The sequence below is a fragment of the Ceratotherium simum genome, chromosome 14 (assembly GCF_057802395.1).
Source record: "Ceratotherium simum simum isolate JZ-2026a chromosome 14, ASM5780239v1, whole genome shotgun sequence".
Classification (NCBI taxonomy): Eukaryota; Metazoa; Chordata; class Mammalia; order Perissodactyla; family Rhinocerotidae; genus Ceratotherium; species Ceratotherium simum.
This window is the reverse complement of record NC_141913.1, coordinates 64,079,273-64,098,532: the sequence shown is the minus strand read 5'-3', so window position 1 is coordinate 64,098,532 and position 19,260 is coordinate 64,079,273. Positions and strand designations below refer to the sequence as shown.

The window sequence follows — 19,260 nt, the reverse complement described above, 5'->3', positions numbered from 1 at the left end:
CCTCAACCAGCATCTACGCCGCACACTCCAGGTTCCTGGGAAGACACCATGCTCCAGGCTCCAGGCATGCACCTTCCAACTGCGCACTCCACAGACCTCAGGACTGAAAGCTCAGCTCCGGGCACCGCTAACTATGCCAATCTGACCAGGTGCAAAGGCCAGCCATTACCTCACGTGGTCCTCAAGTCATCCTGCCTGTTTGCGGAAGCGTCAGCGGGCACAGAGACCCAGGGACCAAGACAGCTCTAACACCACCATCGGAAGTGAATGCGTGAGGCAGCGTCACTGTGTGTGGCACCAGCCCCTCGGCCACAGGTGTGCACCAGCCCCGATCTTCTCCAAGTTCAGTTACGTGGGGCTCTGACTATTACCCAATTAGGCTGATGGCAGATAACGGTCAAAACAGACCACATGAGCCAAAAAAATACATCGATCGGATTTCACCCAATAATTGCCAAAACTGCATCTGAAGTCAACATGGCTCATCCTCCTGGTGATTTGCTTCCAAGCAGCCGCACGTTCGTCGAGGGCTGGCTCTGGTCAGAGCCCGGGGAGTCACACGGGGGCAGCCCCTGTGAGGGCGGGCGCAACGCCTCCTGAAGTCGTGCTGAGAGCTGTCATGGGACCAGGCCGCCCACCCTTGGTGGCCCGGACACGTCAGGTCTTCTCCACGCGCCTTGGTGCCCAGACTCCTTGGGTGTCCAGCCTCACTCCTGACTCACACTGCCCTTTGCTGCTGGTGGCTCACAGCCTGAGGTTTGTAAACAAAACCACCCTCTCGCCCCCTCGGTCGTCAGGGGGGCTGCTGTGAGCCAGGGCTGAACTCGGAGAAGGGGCTGCCCTCAGTTCCCTGGCCCGATGGCACCCCATCGCCCCCAGCCCCACCAACTTTGGGGACAGGGCTCCCTGTTCTGTCACACGGTCCAGACCCCAACATCATCCCACATTTCACTCCCTCTCACCCAACCTCTTCAGGAGCAACAGACTCCACCTTCAAAGCCCTTTCCTGTGGTTGACCCCTCTGCGGGGTCAAGGGCTCAGGTGTGTGTAGTGGTCAAGATGTCTAACCTTGTCAAGGCCAGGTCAGCCCCCAGAGGCTGAGGCCTCCCCAGTTATCCTTCTTCTAGCATTTGGGAGCTCACCCACTACCAAACCTGACCACCTGACGGCGAGTCAGCAACATGCAGACCAGACACGCACGTTAGCAGCTGCATCCATGAAGGTGATGGAGGAAACTGTGTTTGAATCTGGCGCCACAGGAGCAGCCTACATGGAAAGCCAACCCTCCCGAGCCGTGGGGGGACAGCCTCCAAACCCCTCTCCGATCCCCACCGCATCAACTAAACACGTGTCCACTGCCAGACAGGCCTCGTCCTCACTCGCTCCTCCTTCAGGGCCTGGGCGGGCACACTCCCCTCCTGGGACATTTGCTGGCTCCCGTGGGCTGGGAAGAGCCAGCCACACGTGGGCAGCTCATTCCTTCACCTCTGTTACATCAGGTTTAAAATGTGGAAAGAGAAATTGAAACACTGGCCCCTCATTTTCTGGCTAGAATAGTGAGAGAGCCAATAAAAACGGGAATTTAATGAAAACAGCCTCACTGGGGTTCTGTGAGGCTCTAATGAGCAGGCACATCAAAGCATCTTGCACAATGCCCGATGCTCACAGCTGTGCGCTGGCCCTGCTCCACTACCGACACGCTCGCTCCGCGACGTGGTTATCACGCAGCTGTTCCAGAATGTTCCAGAATGTCCACAGGGACCAGCTATGCCACTGACCACAGCGGGCCCGCCAGCTGACCATCCTGAGGTCATGGGAGGCCCTGCAGGAAGCGAGGGAAGCACCCCCTTGGGCGAGCTGGTATGGAGTCTTCTGCCCCCATTGCCCTCCTGCCTCCCACCTGTCACCACTCAGCTTTATTTGCCTTTAGAAGGCAGTTTCGGGCAGGCTGGAGTTCCCAGAATTGACACCCCTCAGCCACCTGGAACATTCTAAGCCTTCACACCAGTGGGTGGAAACGTCAACATAATTAATCTGCTTTATTTGAAAGCCGGCAGGCCTTCTGCCGTGAGGCGGAGCTCAGGCCTTCAACACCCAGGGCTCGAGTGTTGGCCTAGAGACCCAGCTGCGGACACGGCGTGGCTCCATCTTGGCCTGAGTCTCCACGGCTCCTGTCGGACGGAGATGAGCATGCTCACCCACATGGCTGCAGGGTGGAGAACCACATGTTTATGTGTCACACGTGGCCCTTTAGGGAGAACGTGCAAGGGGACAGTGTGGGAAGTAGTGTCCTCAGCGAGGACAGTTAGCCTCAGTGAGCTCTGAACGTGACCAAGCCCACTGCTTTATAAAACAAGGGGACATCAGGAGTCAATGCCCCGGCAAGGCCTGGCTCAGACGGCCCTCCCATCCAACCCGGGTGAGGGGCCGAGGAGCTGTGGGAGGAGTGCGGTGAGGGTCTCAAAGGCAGATGAGGCTCACGAAGCCCTCGGTCAGCCTGTCCATCATGCTTTTCCCAAAAGAAGCTCAGTGGCTTTTTAAGTCACAACCAGCACCTATACTGATTTGATGGCAGTGGGATTAAACTTTGATGCAGTGGACTCGGAAAAAAATGAGTCAAACGCTCAGTGGAACAGGGAAACCCAGAGCTCACTGTGAAGATGAGACTGCTGGGTTGCCTGGGATGAACTGGAAGGCTGCCAGTCTGAGATCGCAGCCACAGACTCCGGCCGCCCCTTGAGAGTTGGATCCAGCCCACGTGCAACAGAAGCCAGAGCCACCCTCGCCCTCGGAAAGCTTGGCTCGTGGCCCTGTTGGGCCCCTGAGTCTGCAGGCTGCTCAAACGTGGTTCTTCACGGCAGCCACGGTTCTGGGATCTGCCAAGACCTGAGTGGCCATAGCCACACAAGTCCCTAACCAGACGGTCTGCCGTTCGGGGCTGCGGAAAACATGGCCAAGAGCTGCCGTACCCCAGGGGCCCTGTGCAGTGACCCTCCCTGTGCCCACTGCCCGTGCCGCACAGCTGCTCTGGGCCACCACGGGGTGATGGCACCTCGCTCTGTCCCTGCCATTCCTGCCTTGAACACCAGCTCCTCTCTCGCTTTCTCCCACTACTCTTATTTCTAGACTTAATAATAAACCAGAGTACAGTGAATCTATTCCCCTTTCTCCTTCTGAATCGGGTCATCATCCTCGAGGATTACTAACTAACGTGACCACAGGTTTCCTTCTCTAACGATGAGCAGGGAAGCACAATGTCCCCCTGCTCCTCTTCACGGAGTTCATTCTCCAGCTTGCTAACATCTGGCCCACAGAGAGGGCCAGAGAGCCCAGGTGGGTGAGGAACCCACCGTCCTGGGGCACCTTCGTCCCTGGTCAGCATCCCTTCCCAGCGTGTTGAAGCTGTCTCCTTCCCACAGTCCAAAGCAGGCTTCCCTCGAGAAGCTGCCCAAGCTGCGCGGCCGTCACCCAGTGACCTTCTTCAGGACTGTGCATTTGTCAAAGACAAGCAGGTCCCCGGGCAGAGAGTCCTGGCCATCAGGGGACCCCTAACGAAGATGTGTCTGGGCAGATCACGCGTCCCCAAGGCTCTCCTGGCTGATCCAGGTGAAGCTCCAGGACCCTCACCTGCACAGCTGTGGTAGGGGCCAGGTGCCCAGCACAGGCATTTCTGGGAAACCGACTCAAAACACCTCAGACGAGAGACAGACTCTCCAAAACCCAGTAAGTTGTCATGATTTATTTTCTCATTCTAAAGCCATCTGGACTTGGGTACACAGTTGTGACGTGGTAACTTGGGATTCTTTTTCTTGTATGAGCTCCCGCCCTGCCCTGCTTGCCCGGGGCAGCCATCTAGAACATGAGCCCGGGAGCCACAGCTGATGTGGACGTTCATCTTTCCCCCAAACTCAGAGCCGCTCACCCCAGGGCAGCCTCTTGTCTGTCTTTAATTCTAACTGATGTGCTGGCACCACCTCTCAGAGCCGTAACTGTTCCGGCAGAGTCTGTCTGGTGCTCGGTACCAGGGCACCCCTCAGCCCACACAGCACAACTAGAGACAGACACTTCCTCTCAGCAGACTGCGTTTAGCACAGCTAAACAAAAACAGGGACAGACAAGAAGCAAGGAAACCTCTCTGGCTGCATACGTGTGCATTCTGCAGCCTCTTCAGGAATTTTTATGTTCTGCCCTTGATTGCCATCCAGGGGACACCAGCTGAACGCGAGGAATTTCCAATTCGCTGTGCACCCTCTGTTCACAGTCTTACACTCAACTGGAGACTTCCCCCCATTAAATGCCAGGCCACCCCTAGAGAGGGATAAGGGAAGCCACTGTCCTGGGCACGATGTCACGGGCCCCACCAGGGCCTAGAGGTGCTCTATCTCAAGACTGTCTCCAGTCTGACCAACCGACAGTGAACCGGAAACGTGCCCGGGCGCTGTCAGATGACAGGGAGGGGCGTCACCCAGAGCCGTGGCCGGAGTGTCTGCTATCGAGTCATCGGGTAATGCCAGAGCTGGACAAGAAGGAGAGTGGGCAACGGGAAGGTGACAAAGGAGTGGCCCTTCCCACCCCTCCCCTGAGCAACAGACACATTCAGCCCGTCACTTCCAATACTCGCCACTCCCGGGCCTGCACTAGGGCAGTGAGGGCCCAGCCCGCGTGCTGGCGGCTTCGTGTGGGAGTGGGGCCCTTCCCCAGGGCACCTCTGAGAGACAGGAGGAGACACAGTGCCACGCTGCATCCTACTGACACCTAACCTGAAGGAAAACCTAGAAGGAGACTTGATTGTACGTATTTGCACATGAAAATGAATTTCACGGGTAGAGTTTAAATGGGTTTATTTCCATTGTCTTGTACATTACAACAGCACATTTTACAACCTTAAAAACAATTTCCCCATGTAAATAAGAACAATGCCTCGCGAGGCCAGTTTCTGCCGTGGTCGCTGTCAGACATGAGCACCCCACGACGGATACCCAGCTCACGCCAACACAGCGGCAGAACCTACGGGGAAACGCACACTCCAGTTTCAAGAACAGAAGAAAGCAAACCAAAAATAACTTAAAACCAGGTGAACGTTTTCTAATTAACATGTCACGCCTGGTCCTACTTGCAGAGCTGTCATCCACCCGTGAGGTGTCTTTTGAACCCAGAGCTGGCGATCCTGTCTCAGTGAGGGAGGGAGACCTTCTCTCAGCAGCCTCCGAGACGCAAGTGCACCAGCACTAAGAATGCAGGTCTTCATACCTGCTCACACCTGCTCACAGGGAGCCGACTCAGTCCCAGAGCTGAAAAGGTGGTGTGTGGTGAGGAAAAACACCAAACCAAACACTGGCAACTGAGGTCTAGTTTTTCATTCGTTCATTTATTTATTGTAAAAACCACGCAAGGATGGACTCCCATGATTTGGGCACGGAGTCAGGCGCTGGCTGAGGTCCCTGCTCTCAGGAGCTCACAGTCTAGTGGCGTGTTGGTGTGATCACAGCCCCTGGGGCACGGCAGACACGGGGACGCAACACCCAGGAGGGCAGGGTGGACCAGGGGCACTCCCAGGAGCTGGCAGCATGGACGCCTGGGGCTCGGTGGAGCTGGAGCAAATCTCAAGAAGAGAAGTGATGAAGGGAGGCTAGGGCCCAATGAAGGGAGGCCTCATGCCACCGGAAAGGCAGGGGGAGTACAGGCCAGTACAGAGAGCCAGATGGGTCACTGGACAGGATGGACGATGGCTCTGTGGGTGGAGCTGGGACCAACAAGAGGGGGAGGGCTCCAGGTGGGATGTTGCTTAGAATATAGGGGATGGACGTGGCAGAGGGAGAGGGTGGGCTGGAGGTGGCGGGGCAGAGGGAGAGGGTGGGCTGGAGGTGGCGGGGCAGAGGGAGAGGGTGGGCTGGAGGTGGCGGGGCAGAGGGAGAGGGTGGGCTGGAGGTGGCGGGGCAGAGGGAGAGGGTGGGCTGGAGGTGGCGTGGCAGAGGGAGAGGGTGGGATGGAGGTGGCAGGGCAGAGGGAGAGGGTGGGATGGAGGTGTTGGGGCAGAGGGCAGGTCAGATGCCTGTGGGAGTGAGGCTGCTGCAGGGTGTGGGAGATGGGATGGCACCTGGACAGCCTCACCGCATGATCTCAGTAATGTGTCCTTTGGGGTCCTGGGTCCCCCCACCTGTAAGCCAGGTGTTCACGTGACAGGCACAGGCCCCTTCTCCCTCTGACACCAGTGAGTCTATGTTAACACTCAGCGCTATGGAAATTTGGAGCAGGGATTACAGAAAACATTCATGTTAGAGCTATTTTCTAAACTTCTTTAGAAAACAAGTTTTCTTTATAAGGCCTAGGTTTTCCTTGAAACATTCAATTTTTGGTCAACCATGCTTGAAGTTTAATTAGGACACAATCATTACATTTTCATCGAAAGACTACTTTCTTTTGCAAGATACCTCATTCCAAGAACAAACAGGACTCATGAAGCAGCGCAGTGCATACCCCGTGAATCCAGAGGGAATCACAGATTAAGGGAACAAACAACCTTCTCTGGGAACCTTCTCCCCGGGGGCTCCTGACGGGCACACGCACCATGTCTACAGTCCCATTTCGTGCACACTCTCATGACATGGTAATTTTACACAAAATCATATTATTCAAATCCTGAAAGACATGGCTAGTATTTGCCTGAAAAACAGTTAATTCTAACTGATTTGACACAGATATTCTAGAGCTTTCTATTATCTAGTCAATTGTAAATAACATTTTACATTTAGAGAAACTGGAACCTTCCAAAAAATCTTGATTTTACTACGGTAACAACATGGCTGCTTTTGCAATTAGTTTTTAGTGTATAATTTCCCTATTAAATCGTATGAATCTCTTAAGTTTTTAGACCCAAAGCTACAGTATAAAAGTTGGCACAGCTGAGCTCACACGCAATGCAACGAAGTCCAGGATGAGCCAGTGCTGCCTCTCACCCACGTCCTGGCCGGCCAGGAGGGGAGAGACAGACCACAGAGCACCGGGCAAGGCTCTGGGGGGGTGTGTGCAACACGCCTTCCTTGTCCACCAGTTTAGGGGGTGAAAAAACAAACAACAGTATTTTCTTCAAGAAAACACTCTACAAAGTTGTAAAGGTAAACTGAGTTTTCTTAAATCATAAGAAGCATCCTGAAAACGTGTAAACGGACAATCTGAACAAGGACACGTTTTGGTTGAGCAAAAGGTGCCTGGACCCCAGTGCCTCGTGGTCACAGGAGACACAGTTGTCAACGCAGAATGTTGTGGCGTCAGCATGCACAGAAATCGTTAATGTGAGTTAACGACCTTCCAGGCACTAGCCTTTAGGCTTAATAGCGAGGGTTTATTTCTAAGGTACCTGCAAAGTAATTATCACTATCTGCCTTTCACCTTAAACATCCATAGAATTCAAACACACACCGAGAGCACCTCAGCTTTCGAGCACAGAGCTGTGATACTTTTCCTCCCCCTTGGCTGCTCTGTATTTGCAAGCTGCCAGCAAAATGTCAGTAATTACCCCAAGATGCAGCCCCTTCCCCAACAGTAACAAAGGGAAATACACCGACAGCGTCACTTTCTTTTTGAAGGAATCGATGACACGGTCTTGCTAACAGGAGAATACACAGAGTAAACGTACAATGCAACCATATGGTTTTACAGAGGGCATCTTGTCGTTTCTGCATCTTTTAGAAAAAGCACCCCATTGGTTCATTTTCAGCGCTTAAGGTTAGAAAGAGAGCGTTACCGTTGGCAGGAAGGTAGGTGAAGTGCTGGTACTGGCTTCTCTTCCTCTTCCCGTTGCAGACATAAAAATTGACTTGGACGGGGCTGGTTATTCTCTGATTCCGAAACGGCGGTATCTCAACCACCAACGAATTCTGGAGAGAAAGAGGCAGACGGGAGGGAGATGTCAGCGTCTTACAAATGCAGAGCGCTTTGCACTGAAGCGGTCACACACAAGGACCCTCCCAGCGAGGTAACTGCCGGGCACCTTTTCTGTAACAGTGACCGTCTCCCGACTGTCCGGGCGGCTTAGAAGAAGCTGCCAACAGAGAACCTGCCTGTGACATGCGCACACGCACGTGAGGCGGGCCCGCCCGTCACGCGTGGGCTGGCGAGGAACATGGTCCCTGAGGCCTTGTGCACCCAGAGCTGAGAGGTGGCCTGAGGAGGTGTGCGCGGGAGAGGCAGGCCAGGGGAGAAGCTTCACCTGAGGCTTAGTCTTCACCTAAGATGCTGCCAACGCAGCCCAGGAGAGAAGCCGAGAGTGCAAACGCTGAGAGCGGACCGGCTACTCGAAGGTGGGGTCTTCAGAAGACCCCAGACACTTCTGCAGACCCTAAACCAAAGGATCAGTGACCTTTAAAAAACTGAAAAAGCCCCACGTTCACTGACTGGTAGATGGGGCCATGAACACCTGTTCAGGTGACCAGCAGTGAAACCGGGTAGGGGATTCCTGAGACACGCTCTGGGGACAGGCTCTGAGACAACGGCCCAAAGCCCCCGTCACGGATGCCAGATTCCCTCAGATTGAAGGAGACGGTGAGCTCGATGCTCAGCAGGTTCGAGGAGGTGGTGGACAGGCAGGATGCAAATGCATAGGTGGAACAGGATGGTCTGTGGTGCCTGCTGCTACCTTTCCATGCTTCAAAATAAAAATCAGCCACGTTTTTACAAAAATTACGCTCTTTCAAGTACCGACATAAAAACAAGTCACCGTGGGGTAGCATCATGGGAGAAATAAAGCAGAGGGGGTAGGATGCTCTAATCCCACTCACTGCGCCCCACACTGGGCTGTCTGCGTGGCCTAAACAAGTCAGCGGACTTGTCACATCCCCACGGGCGCCAACACTGCAGAGGAAGCAGGGAGTTGCACTTGATTTCTTGGGGGCCAGGCAGGATTTCACATCCAAAATGTTTCTTCTTTTTTGTCATATGATTTCAGTTAACAAGTAGAGAAAACGTATAAGAAAAATGCACTGACTATAATTTGTTACCCAGTTTAATAGCAAAATTGATTGAATCATGTTAATAGTGAAATCTTAAGAAAGTTAAAATAGAAAACCAAAGAGAACCTCAGGCCCAACCTCTCTTTTACAGATGGAGAAACAGAGGCACAGAAACTGGCCGCTGAGGGTGCACTGCCCTGCAGCCCCTCTGGGCTCCGTCCCTGGGACACTTGCTCCAGGCAGCGTGTTTTTGCTGTTTTAACAACTTCATTTCATTTGGAATAAGCAACAAGCACATGTCTCCTCTGCCTGAGCACGCTGTTCTCTTATCAAATATAACCCCGAAGATGGAACCAACGGTGCGCAGGGCGGCCAGCGCAGGGAGAGAAGCTGCACTTCATCAGACCCCACGCAGGTGTTGCCCCTCTGCCGACAGGCGGCACCATGGTAACACAGCCCGGGATCGGGGCCTGGCTCGCGTCAGCAGGGCTCTGAGCCTAGTTTCACCGTTTGTACAGGGCAGATAAAGAGGAAAGACACGACTGCAGGGGTGGTTTTCTGAGGATTCGATTATATAGAAGGAGACACTGCAAGTAACACCGGTGCCCACACACAGCTGGCACTCAGTGAGGGCAGCCGCCATCAAGTCAGCAGCTCAAGTCCAGTCTCCACAGGAGAAGCTGACCAGAGAGACAGCGAGGAAGGGGTCCTGCTTACACTGCGCTTAGAAAAAAACATGAGAGGCCATGAGGCACCAACAGGGGGCTGCAAGAGTCCCATGATGTGTCAGAGGGGCAGAGGCAGGCGTGCCCAGCGGGCCAGGAGCCCCAAGGGCAGGTGCAACTTTGGGGGGTCAGTTCTCACAGAGGCTAAGTGACCACAGGGTCCTGTGTTTTGATGTGGGCACAGGCTGATATGGTTCAGCTCTCTAAATAAACAAATGATGTAGCAAAATTCTACCCCCTGGGAGCACTAGTGCTTAATACAGCAAAGGGAGAGGTAAGGAAGAAAACGCAGTGATGGGAGATCACCGCTGGAAGAAAAGGGGAGGATGACGCAGGCGCCCAGCGCACCACGACTGCTGTAAGGAATCCACTGTCTATACCCACGGTGGTACAAACCATCGTACAGCACAGCCCCACATTGTTTACAAATACGTACAACATAATGCACGTGCGTGTGAACGTTCACATGTGCACACCCATTCATGCCCACACACCAGAGAAAAGGACTGGAAGGGAGGTGCCAAGTGTTAGCAGTGGCTCTGGCTCAGTGGTGAAATGACACCGGGGCTGGTCTGCTTTTTCATGCTTTGTTATGTCTCCCAAATTTCCACAGTAAGTGTGACATTCTTTTATAACGAGAAAAAACACATAAAACTAAGCCTCATGTAAGAGACAAGAAGGATGAAACTGCAAACAAAGTATATCGTTGGTCACACGGACTATTACGCTTCTCCCAACACATGCCACAGTCAACTGTTAAGCTTCCTTTAAAATATGCAATCGTTCCAAGTGAGAAAGAAAACTCGGGGGGGCCAGCCTGGTGGCATAATGGTTAAGTTCTCGAGTTCCACTTCAGTGGCCCAGGGTTCGCCAGTTCGGATCCTGGGCGCGGACCTACTCACCGCTCATCAAGCCATGCTGAGGCGGCGTCCCACATGGAAGAACTAGAAAGACCTACAACTAGGATGTACAACTATGTACTGCCGCTTTGGGGAGGAAAAGGGAAAGAAAAACAAGAAAACTCAGTGACAAAATCTGAACACACAAAATTTGCAGAAATTATTTCAATACAAAAAGATGCACGGTTTCTGTAGGCCCTTCCTCCCACTCAGGGGAGCGGGGTGGGCAGCCAGGCGGGGCCAGGGTGCAGGAGAGGATCCAGCCTGAAGCGGAGTTGGAACCAGGAGTCGGAGGTCCTGAGTTTTGTGTGACCAGAATAGAAGGAGCTGCAGAGGTAGGAGAGGACAACTGAGCAGGTGGATGCTGGGCCACAGCCGGGAACGGCCGTCCGTGCCCGCAGAACCCGGGAACACGCAGAACTCGGGAACAAGCAGGAGGCGTGCCCTGGAAGGAAGGCGGGAAGCAACCGCTGGCTCTCACCTGCTGCCAGGTGTCTGTTTATGACAAACCCGGGAGCTGACTGTGCAGCTAATGGGCCTGTTGGGCCAGGAGTCTCTCGTAGCGAAGCCAAATTGCCTGGAGCCTGCAGCACTTCCTCAAGGCTGCTCAGGGGAAGGCAAAGAGCACGAGGAATCAGAAGGAGCCCTGAGAGTGAGCGTGGGAGGCTCCGAATGTGCGAGCCACTGAGTGTGTGAAGCTCCAAGCACGCGAGGCTCCACGCATTGGCGGGGCCTGGACGTCACTGAGGGGGGCAGACTCGGGAGCCCAGGACTCACCCCTTGGCTGGGAGGAGTCTTTTCTATCTGACACCAATTGGAAAGGCTTCTCTGAGTGGATTGGAGCTTGGAGAAGGAAGCTAAGTCACAGGTAAAAGATGCTCCCTCCTGGTAGAGCCACGTTTGAGGAGAGTGGCAGGCCCTGAGCCCGCAGAGCCAGCAACCGTCAGAGCTGCCTCCGTGGAGGCCAAGAGTCTCCCTTGGTGCCTCGGTGTCCTGCCAGCCATGGGGCAGAGATTAATTACCTGAATCGCTTCCGCAAACCCCACTGCCCAAGGTTCCCTTTCACACAACAGCCATCCAGGACCCACCAGGAGAGAAAAGTTAGTCCTCAACCTGAACGGTGTGTCTGAATACTGAACTCCCCATTGCCCTGTGCTGTCAGGAGAAGGACCATTCACACCTCTGTCAGCGCTCAGTGCAATGGCTACAGAGCCTGGAAGAACTTCAGATTTCTTCAAAAAATCACCCAGAGCCACAGCATATCTATGTTAGCTAAAGATTCCTACTGCTCTTCTAGGACTAAGTGGAACACACACTCTCAGTTGTAGCTGGTGATCCAACCACATCAACAACCACATTGAACACCAACAGTCTAAAGCCACCCACTAAAGACAGACTGTCAGAGCATAAAACAGCAAGACCCAGCTATTCACTGCCCATAGGAAACCCGCACTAAATATAAAGACTCGGGTGAGAAGGACAAGGATGGAGGAGCGATGCCACGCAAACACGAGTCAGGAGAAAGTTGGAACAGCTGTATAACTTCAGACAAAAAACATTCTCCAAAACCAACCAAGAAACAACAATTATTGCTTAGGTACCTATGCGTGCGAGCGGTACCAAGAAAGCTGTGAAGGGCCAAGTGTAAGCACGAGCACCTGCAGGCCCCGAACCTGGAGGACGAGCTCAGGCCGCGTGCGCACAGACTTCCAGCACCTACACGTCCACCCGCTCGCTAACTGGCAATGGAACAAGCAAATCCGAGCAGCACAATTGGACCTGACCTCATGTCTGTTTCACGTTCAGAGCAAGAGCCTACCAGGCGATGGGTGTTCTCCGAGGAGGACGAGGAACAAGAAGGCCCTGCCAAGGATGCTGGCAGAACCTCGCAGCCCGGCGTGCCCAGGCAGGAGCGACGCCCACTCAGGCTCAGAACAGCCGGTCTTCCTGGGGGCAGCGGGCTGTGTGGGAACCCTGGTGACAATGACAGCCAGAGGGCAACAAGGGACATGCACCACAGGAGTCAGAGCGGGCATCCATGTCCTAGCCCATGTGGCTGAGAGCTGCGACTGTTGGGGTTTCACAAAGCACTTCCTGGGTGAGAGGCCTCCACCCCACGTGCCGTCTGGTCCCGTGTGGCCACACTGTCTAGTCCTTGGTCTTCTTTTTATTTTGTATCCTGAGAGCACTGGTTTAGGAGTGTTTTACAATCATTTCTATTTCTTGCTCTGTGACTCTGCTACTTTTTTTTTTTTTTTTTTTTAAGATTTTATTTATTTTATTTTTTCCCCCCAAAGCCCCAGTGGATAGTTGTATGTCGTAGCTGCACATCCTTCTAGTTGCTGTATGTGGGACTCGGCCTCAGGATGAACGGAGAAGTGGTGCCTCGATGCGCACCCGGGATCCGAACCCGGGCCGCCAGCATCGCAGCGCGCGCACTTAACCGCCAAGCCACAGGGCCGGCCCTGACTCTGCTACTTTTATTAGTTGTTTCATTTTAACAAACAAGAAGCCACGTGCCTCCGGCCAGGAACCCTCCACTCAGGCCCGATGAGCCGCCGAGAAATCCTGGCATCACCCTCAAGGCAGCACGCCTGACGGATACTTACTGGCTTGCACAGGTCTCGATCGGTTTTCGCCTCCATTTCCCAGATGTGGTGGCCATCTAGAAGAAAGGGGCAGCGAGAGGTCTGTTACTCTATGTGCCTGGTTGAGCGCACCACCCCCAAAACGCACGCCTCAATAGGGCAAATGGGTCTCCTCCGATTAGAGTTCACACCTTGCCTGGCTGGGGTCATCTCGGCTATTAACTCGCAGGAGCGGAAAGTCACTCGTGTGGGACCCTCAGAGAGCAGACGCAGGCCGGAGGGGAGAGGCTCCAGGCGTACCCAAACTTGGTGCAGGGAATCTCGGGGCCCAAAGACCCCTGGGTCTGCTGGGGCCCATGGGGCAGTGAATCTGCCCCTCGGCCTGTCTCTGCAGCATAGCTCCAGCCCCACATGGATCACAGAAGGGTTTGCACGCTCCAGTCTCCACGGGAGTGCGAGCCCAGCAGAAACGCAGGAGACCCCAGTAAAACGTGTGCCATCTCCAGCCCAGGACCGAGGGGTGTGTCCTGGCTCTCTCACTGGCAGCTCCAGCCTCGGTACACACGGTGGGCAGCTCGGGCCCAATTACCTTGACTGCAAAGCCCTCAACACCCTCTGTGCATTTCGGGAGCAGAGTTATTCTGAGCGAGGGCCCAGCAGCCGAGGTCCTGCCTCCCTCAGAGGAACTGCCAGGTAAATAAGAAAATCCTTTCTCTGACTACTTCTGGCCACATCAGGATACAGAAATGCAAAACACAAGGTTATTTTTAAGCTCACCCCAGTGTCCGTTTGCCTGTTTAAAAAAATAAAAAGGCTCCTGCCTTGCCTGGCTATTGTTCTCCAGGCCCCAGAGGGAGGGGAGGTTCCAGACCCCTGTCCTCGGTGTCCGGAAGCCCCTCTCTGGAGGGCACACTTTGGGGACTAGCTTTGGTAGTTAATTTGAATTCACAGGTGTCAATCTCAACAGAGCCCTCTTTCCTCTCCATCTTTGATCAAGTCCGTTCCCCAAACGAACATTTATAAGCTAGATATACTTAGCTTTTGCTGATGCTCTGTTTTCAAAGAAGAAATTATAAATAAATTAGACAAAATCTCCTTTCTCTCCCTCGTGGTGCTGGCGGGCAGGGGTGGAGGGTGGAGACAGAGAGAGGAAATGTGAGTCACACGGAGGCCAGCGTGCCAGGACCACACCAGCCTCTCGGGATGCGAGTTCCCAGCGCAGATCACCCACCAGACGAACCCACTCAGCAACAAAATACGGACCCTCGGCCCAGCGGACCTGCATCGATCTCTCCTCTAGGAAAAAATAATAGGAAACTACACACACTCCTCCGCTCTCACAGGCATCAGGAGTTCCATGGAGCAGCAAACTTTCCCGGGTCCTGTGAGCTCAGGACTCGGGAGAAAGAAACACCCTTAACTCCAGCCCAGGCGCTGATGAAGGATGGAGGATTCCAGGCACCTTTGCAGGGGACGAGGAATGTGGGCTCCTTCTGAGCCACTTCCTCCAGACCTGCCTTGGACCCACCCACCCGACTTGTTTAAGGAAATCGAAATCACTCTTCCTGTAACCAAGTCTCCCATGTTCTTGGTGCCTTTTAAAAACAACTTTAAAAATTTTCTTATGACAAAGCCTATTTCTGCCCTCCCCAAAGAAAAGCAGCTTTAGGTGCTATAATCTGACCTGCTGGGGGCAAAACCCAGCTGCTGCTCAGTCTTTGCTTGTCGATAGATGCTGAAGGTCATAGTCTGAGTTTCAATAAGAAATTCTGGAGAATGTCCAGGCCTTCCCGTCAGAATGGGGAGAGGGAGGGGAAAGAGTGTGTTGGAAGAGGGGAAGGGAAACTGAGGCCAGAAGGGGCAGGGACAAGACGTTTAGCAAAATCTCATGTCACGTCAGCAACAAGGGGACCCCATCGCCCACAGCACCCTCCATCCGCCCTCCATCCGGAGACCAGACTGGGCCTCCCCATAAATGTTTTGCAGGATCATTCATGTAACGAGAATTAAGTGAAATGCAGGCAGGGAGGGGTCCATGGGGCCCCTCAGCTGAGGAAATGTACCACGGGAGGACAGTCTTTCCCTTCCAGTGCCTCCTGGGCCTGTGGGGCGCAGTCCCACTGTGGGTGCCCTGTCCGTGAGCAGCTGGGCCTGGCCACCCAGGCTCAGGCCCACCACCCCATTACAGCTTTAAAAAATGCAGAGCCTTCAAGTCACAGACTAACACAGAGCGCAAGCAGACACATTTAGACACTCCCATTAAAAGTTCAGCTCTGGGAACCCCCAACGTGCACGTGCCGTTCAAAGGCCCAGGGTTCCCGGCGCTTTCCCACTTTCCTGCCCACGGGGGTTGGGGGGTGGTCTTTATATCTGTGGTTGATTCACAGCCAGGGGGCAGGCATTTGGGGCTTCTGTTTCTGCTTAGGGATTCTAAACCATTTGTTGTCTTTAAAAGCCAGTGTCTATTTACAGTCAGAATTGTCCACACAGCAAGGGTTCAGGGACGAGACAGGACTAGTTTAAAGATGGCTAATAATTTCAGACTCTATAGGAAATTATAAAAATGGTTACCACTTCCACTGGCACCAGCAGCGGCCACTGACTGCTGGTGTCGCCAGGAGCTGGTAACTGTCAGATCCGACGCCATCAGCCTCCGGGCGTTCTCTTCTGCAAAGCCCCTGCCAGAGGCCGGCTGGCCCGGGTGTTGTGCAAAACTTCAGCCTCTGCCGGGAAGGGAAATGGTCGGCCTGAATGAGCCTTTGTGCTCCAGCCTTATCAAGAGCTCGCTGGTTTCTCAGTAGGAAACTGTGCACAAGCCCAGAAGTAAAAATATTCCGAATCATTAGGGAATTCCCTGCAGCGTGAGTCATCGGAAAGGCTTCCCCACCACACCCGCCGGGAGGCTTCCACAGCCAGGCCTGCGGCTGCTGCAGCCTCCACTCAGGCTGGCGCCGCACGTCCTAGTTGAACACCCTTGGGCTGCTCGGGGCTGAGCAGCGTCCTCACACGACGGCCCCCAGCTTCCTCGGGAGCAGGGAAAGCTTTCCTGGGAGACTGTCATGGCATCATTCTTTGACACTGGGCGAGTCCTGAAGAGTCGCAGTGTTAACTACAGTGGTTTGATGATCACACAGCCAATGGTCAGAATGGAAACAATGAAGGCCTAGGTCAGAAAGAATCCTAGTTCAAATGGCGTGACACCTGCTCCCTAGGACCCAGGTCACTCAGGCCCTCAGCTACGAAAACGCCGTCCCCTCCTCCATCGTCTGTCGGCCGTGGGGGCGGGCTGCTCACTGTTCACAGAGTCCTGCGGAGCACAAACTGTGTGTCCAGCCTGCACACTGGACTCCCAGGAACCACGAACACCGGTGCTGATGAGGGCAACACCGTCCTGTCATCAGGCTGCCGCTACCAGGGAAGGCAGCTGTGTGAGGTGTAAACAGGGGGTCACCTCTCACTCCTGTGTGGGTGCCACAAAGGAGACAACAGGAACCCCGCACAGGGACCTGACCCAGCTAGAGGGTAGAGGAGGGGAATCCAGGACGCTGCTCCTCGAGGAGTCAGGGTCAATGGGGTGGGCGGTGTGCACATCAGCTGCTCGTCCACCCAGGGTGAGCATCCCCGGGCAGGACGTGTTCCTCCCCTCCTCCATCCTCTGATTCTCGAGCTCTGTGGCAGCCACAGAGTGACAGCCTGTCCCCTGAAGAAGAGACTCCAGAGTGAAAAAGAAATGAGCGACCTGTGGATCTCAGCCCAGCGGTTCCTCAAATGGAGCCCCCTCGGGAGCCTGCGGGCAGCCTTCCTGCCCACATCCAGCGAGCCCAGCCGCACGATCCCTCCCGTGCCCCCCCGACCTCTGTCACTGTGCTCTGCAGGGAGAGGTGTGGCCAGGGGCCCAGAAAGGGGTCAAGCTGAGCCCCCACCTCCCAGACCAGCATCTGAGCCCCCCACCCCCAGTCTCTCCAATGCTGACCTCGAGGTCAGCCTGAAACCCCACAAGAGAGTGGAAGTCGCTCCACATCTCCCCACCCTAGGGCGAGGGCGCTTCTGAGAGCTCTGAGCTGGGGGGAGAAGGGTGGGTCTGGGGCTGCTGACTCCAGGACCCCAGCAGTGCCTGCCCACTGAGCACGGGTCACAATCCCCAGAGGTCAGCTGCCTGGGCAGGCTGACGTGGGTGAGTAGGGTGAGGACAGCTGTCCCTGTGCAGGGACGTGGCCCTCCCTCCCTCCCTTTCCCGTGCCAGCGCCAGGAAAATCTGAAAGCAGAGGGCTCTTCCCCCATGCCAAGTCATGGCTTCCGGGTGTATGAGCCGCACCACAAGCCAGTGGCGTCCGTCTCTGGGCAGTTCCCAGAAATTCTTTAGGGACCAGCATACCTAGGAAGTGGGGCCTGCAGCCCTGTGGCCACTGCATGACCTGGGGCTCCTGCAGCCATGGCCCAGGGTCCAGACCCAGAGGGGAGGTGTGGGCCGCTGGCCAGGCCTGCCGCTGCGTCATCACTGCGTGAGCGCCAGGTGGATGACCAGGGCGAGCGAAACATGACCCGTGCGGGCTCTGCCCCAGCTTGACTGCACTGGAGCGGAAAGATTTGAGGGTGCCCAGGCCCCCCGCCTGCCCAGGCCGCCAGGCACATCACCTGCCCGCACAGAACAGCCAGGACGTCACAGTGGCCACACCCCCAAGGCAGCAAGGGGGGGTCCTCACACACACACACATGCACACTCACACATGCTGACACACACTCGTGCACACAGACGGTGCACACACTACTCTCAAACTGGCCGTTCAGGTCCAGGCGTCCCTCTGTGACAAGCCGCACCGGCCCTTCCCAACTGGATCCTAATCGCGACGCCACCGCACTCGGAAGCCTGTGTTGTGAACAGGCTCATACTTCACAAAAAGAAAGATGATGCGAGGACCCAGGCCCATGCCCCACTCTGCTGGGAGATGAGATTACCCACCCGTGCACGGCTGGGCAGCAGCCACACTGTGCACCGTCAGAGTGGGTAGCCGTCCAGCTGGCTTGGCTGGATGAGCACAGTGCCACAGCCTGAAGGCCTTGTGAAGCCACTTGCAAGTGTCTTATTCGGGGATGCCGGGACCCTGAACGGGAACTCGTCCAAGCAGACGGCTCTGAGAGCCACTGGGACCATGGGGGCCCCAGGGAGGCTCTGCAGGGGCAGCTGGAGCTGGACCAGGGATCAGATTTTGCCACCTTCCTCTGAGCCCCTTCCTGCTCACTGTCGATGCCCCATCGGAGGAAGGGGCGTGGGGGACGCTGCCACCTCCGTGGGGCCCTCTGTCACCCTCACACGTCACCCTCCACTGAGCACAATGGAGCAGCACACATCAAGAAACCCCTTCCACACTGGCCACCTCACCAGCCTCCGCTCGGTTCCTCTGCACCCAGAACTTCCCCACGGACGATGGAGCAGCCACACCAGGCAGGTGACCGATGGGGCTTACACGGTGCCACCTCTCGGCAGAGCTGATGGCCTCCTGCACCTCCTCTCCCGCCTGAAGAAAGCCGGCGGCTCAGCCAGGGGACAGGGGGCCAAGAGGAGGAACCCAAAGAAGGGTCTTGTCACACAGAGAGCCCACCGAGGGAAGGAAGAGGGGTGCGAGAACTCGAGCCAGCGTTGATGATCTCCCTCGGAAATCAGGGTCTGGGGGTCGTCTTCATCCTCAAAAACCCGAACCTCGGTGCAGTGGCCCCCATGGAGCCAGTGACGGAGAGACGGCTTTCCCTGCACTGACAAGAGAGCAGGTAGTGGTCAAGGAGAGGGATGGGGACTTGGGAAAGACAGAGTAACGGGGCCACGGCTGCTGCGGGCATCATCTCTCCTGTCCACCTCCAGGGAGCCTGGGTGGACAGGTCACCAGGCGCACTGGCCCCTCCAGCACCACCTCCAGAAGCAGCTCAGGGTCAGCCCCTGGCCATCATCCCCACGGTCGGCACCAAGTGCGCGTGTAATGCAGTCTGCTGGACAGCTGTCCCCAGACCCCTCACGTCTCATCCACCCCTGCGCTTCATGAGCATCGTGCTGATTCAGTCGCCTCGGTTCCTCATATTTCAAGGGCTCTAAAAGTGTGCGACCCAC

General features: G+C 55.3%; 1 protein-coding gene across 8 annotated transcripts in view; it reads right to left on the bottom strand.

Annotated features, from left to right (window-relative positions):
• NFATC1 (nuclear factor of activated T cells 1) overlaps positions 1-19,260 on the bottom strand; it is a 128,035-nt gene that overhangs the window by 44,330 nt on the left and 64,445 nt on the right. For 6 of the 8 annotated variants that reach the window (XM_087439371.1, XM_087439373.1, XM_087439372.1 and 3 more), the window contains exons 7-8: positions 13,182-13,237; positions 7,745-7,877 (exon numbers count right to left, since the gene is read on the bottom strand). In XM_087439371.1, coding sequence (XP_087295497.1) covers positions 7,745-7,877; positions 13,182-13,237 — 189 coding nt within the window. Of the gene's footprint in view, positions 1-4,815; positions 7,878-13,181; positions 13,238-19,260 lie in introns of those variants that run through there. The other 2 variants (XM_087439376.1, XM_087439377.1) reach the window with 1 other exon arrangement.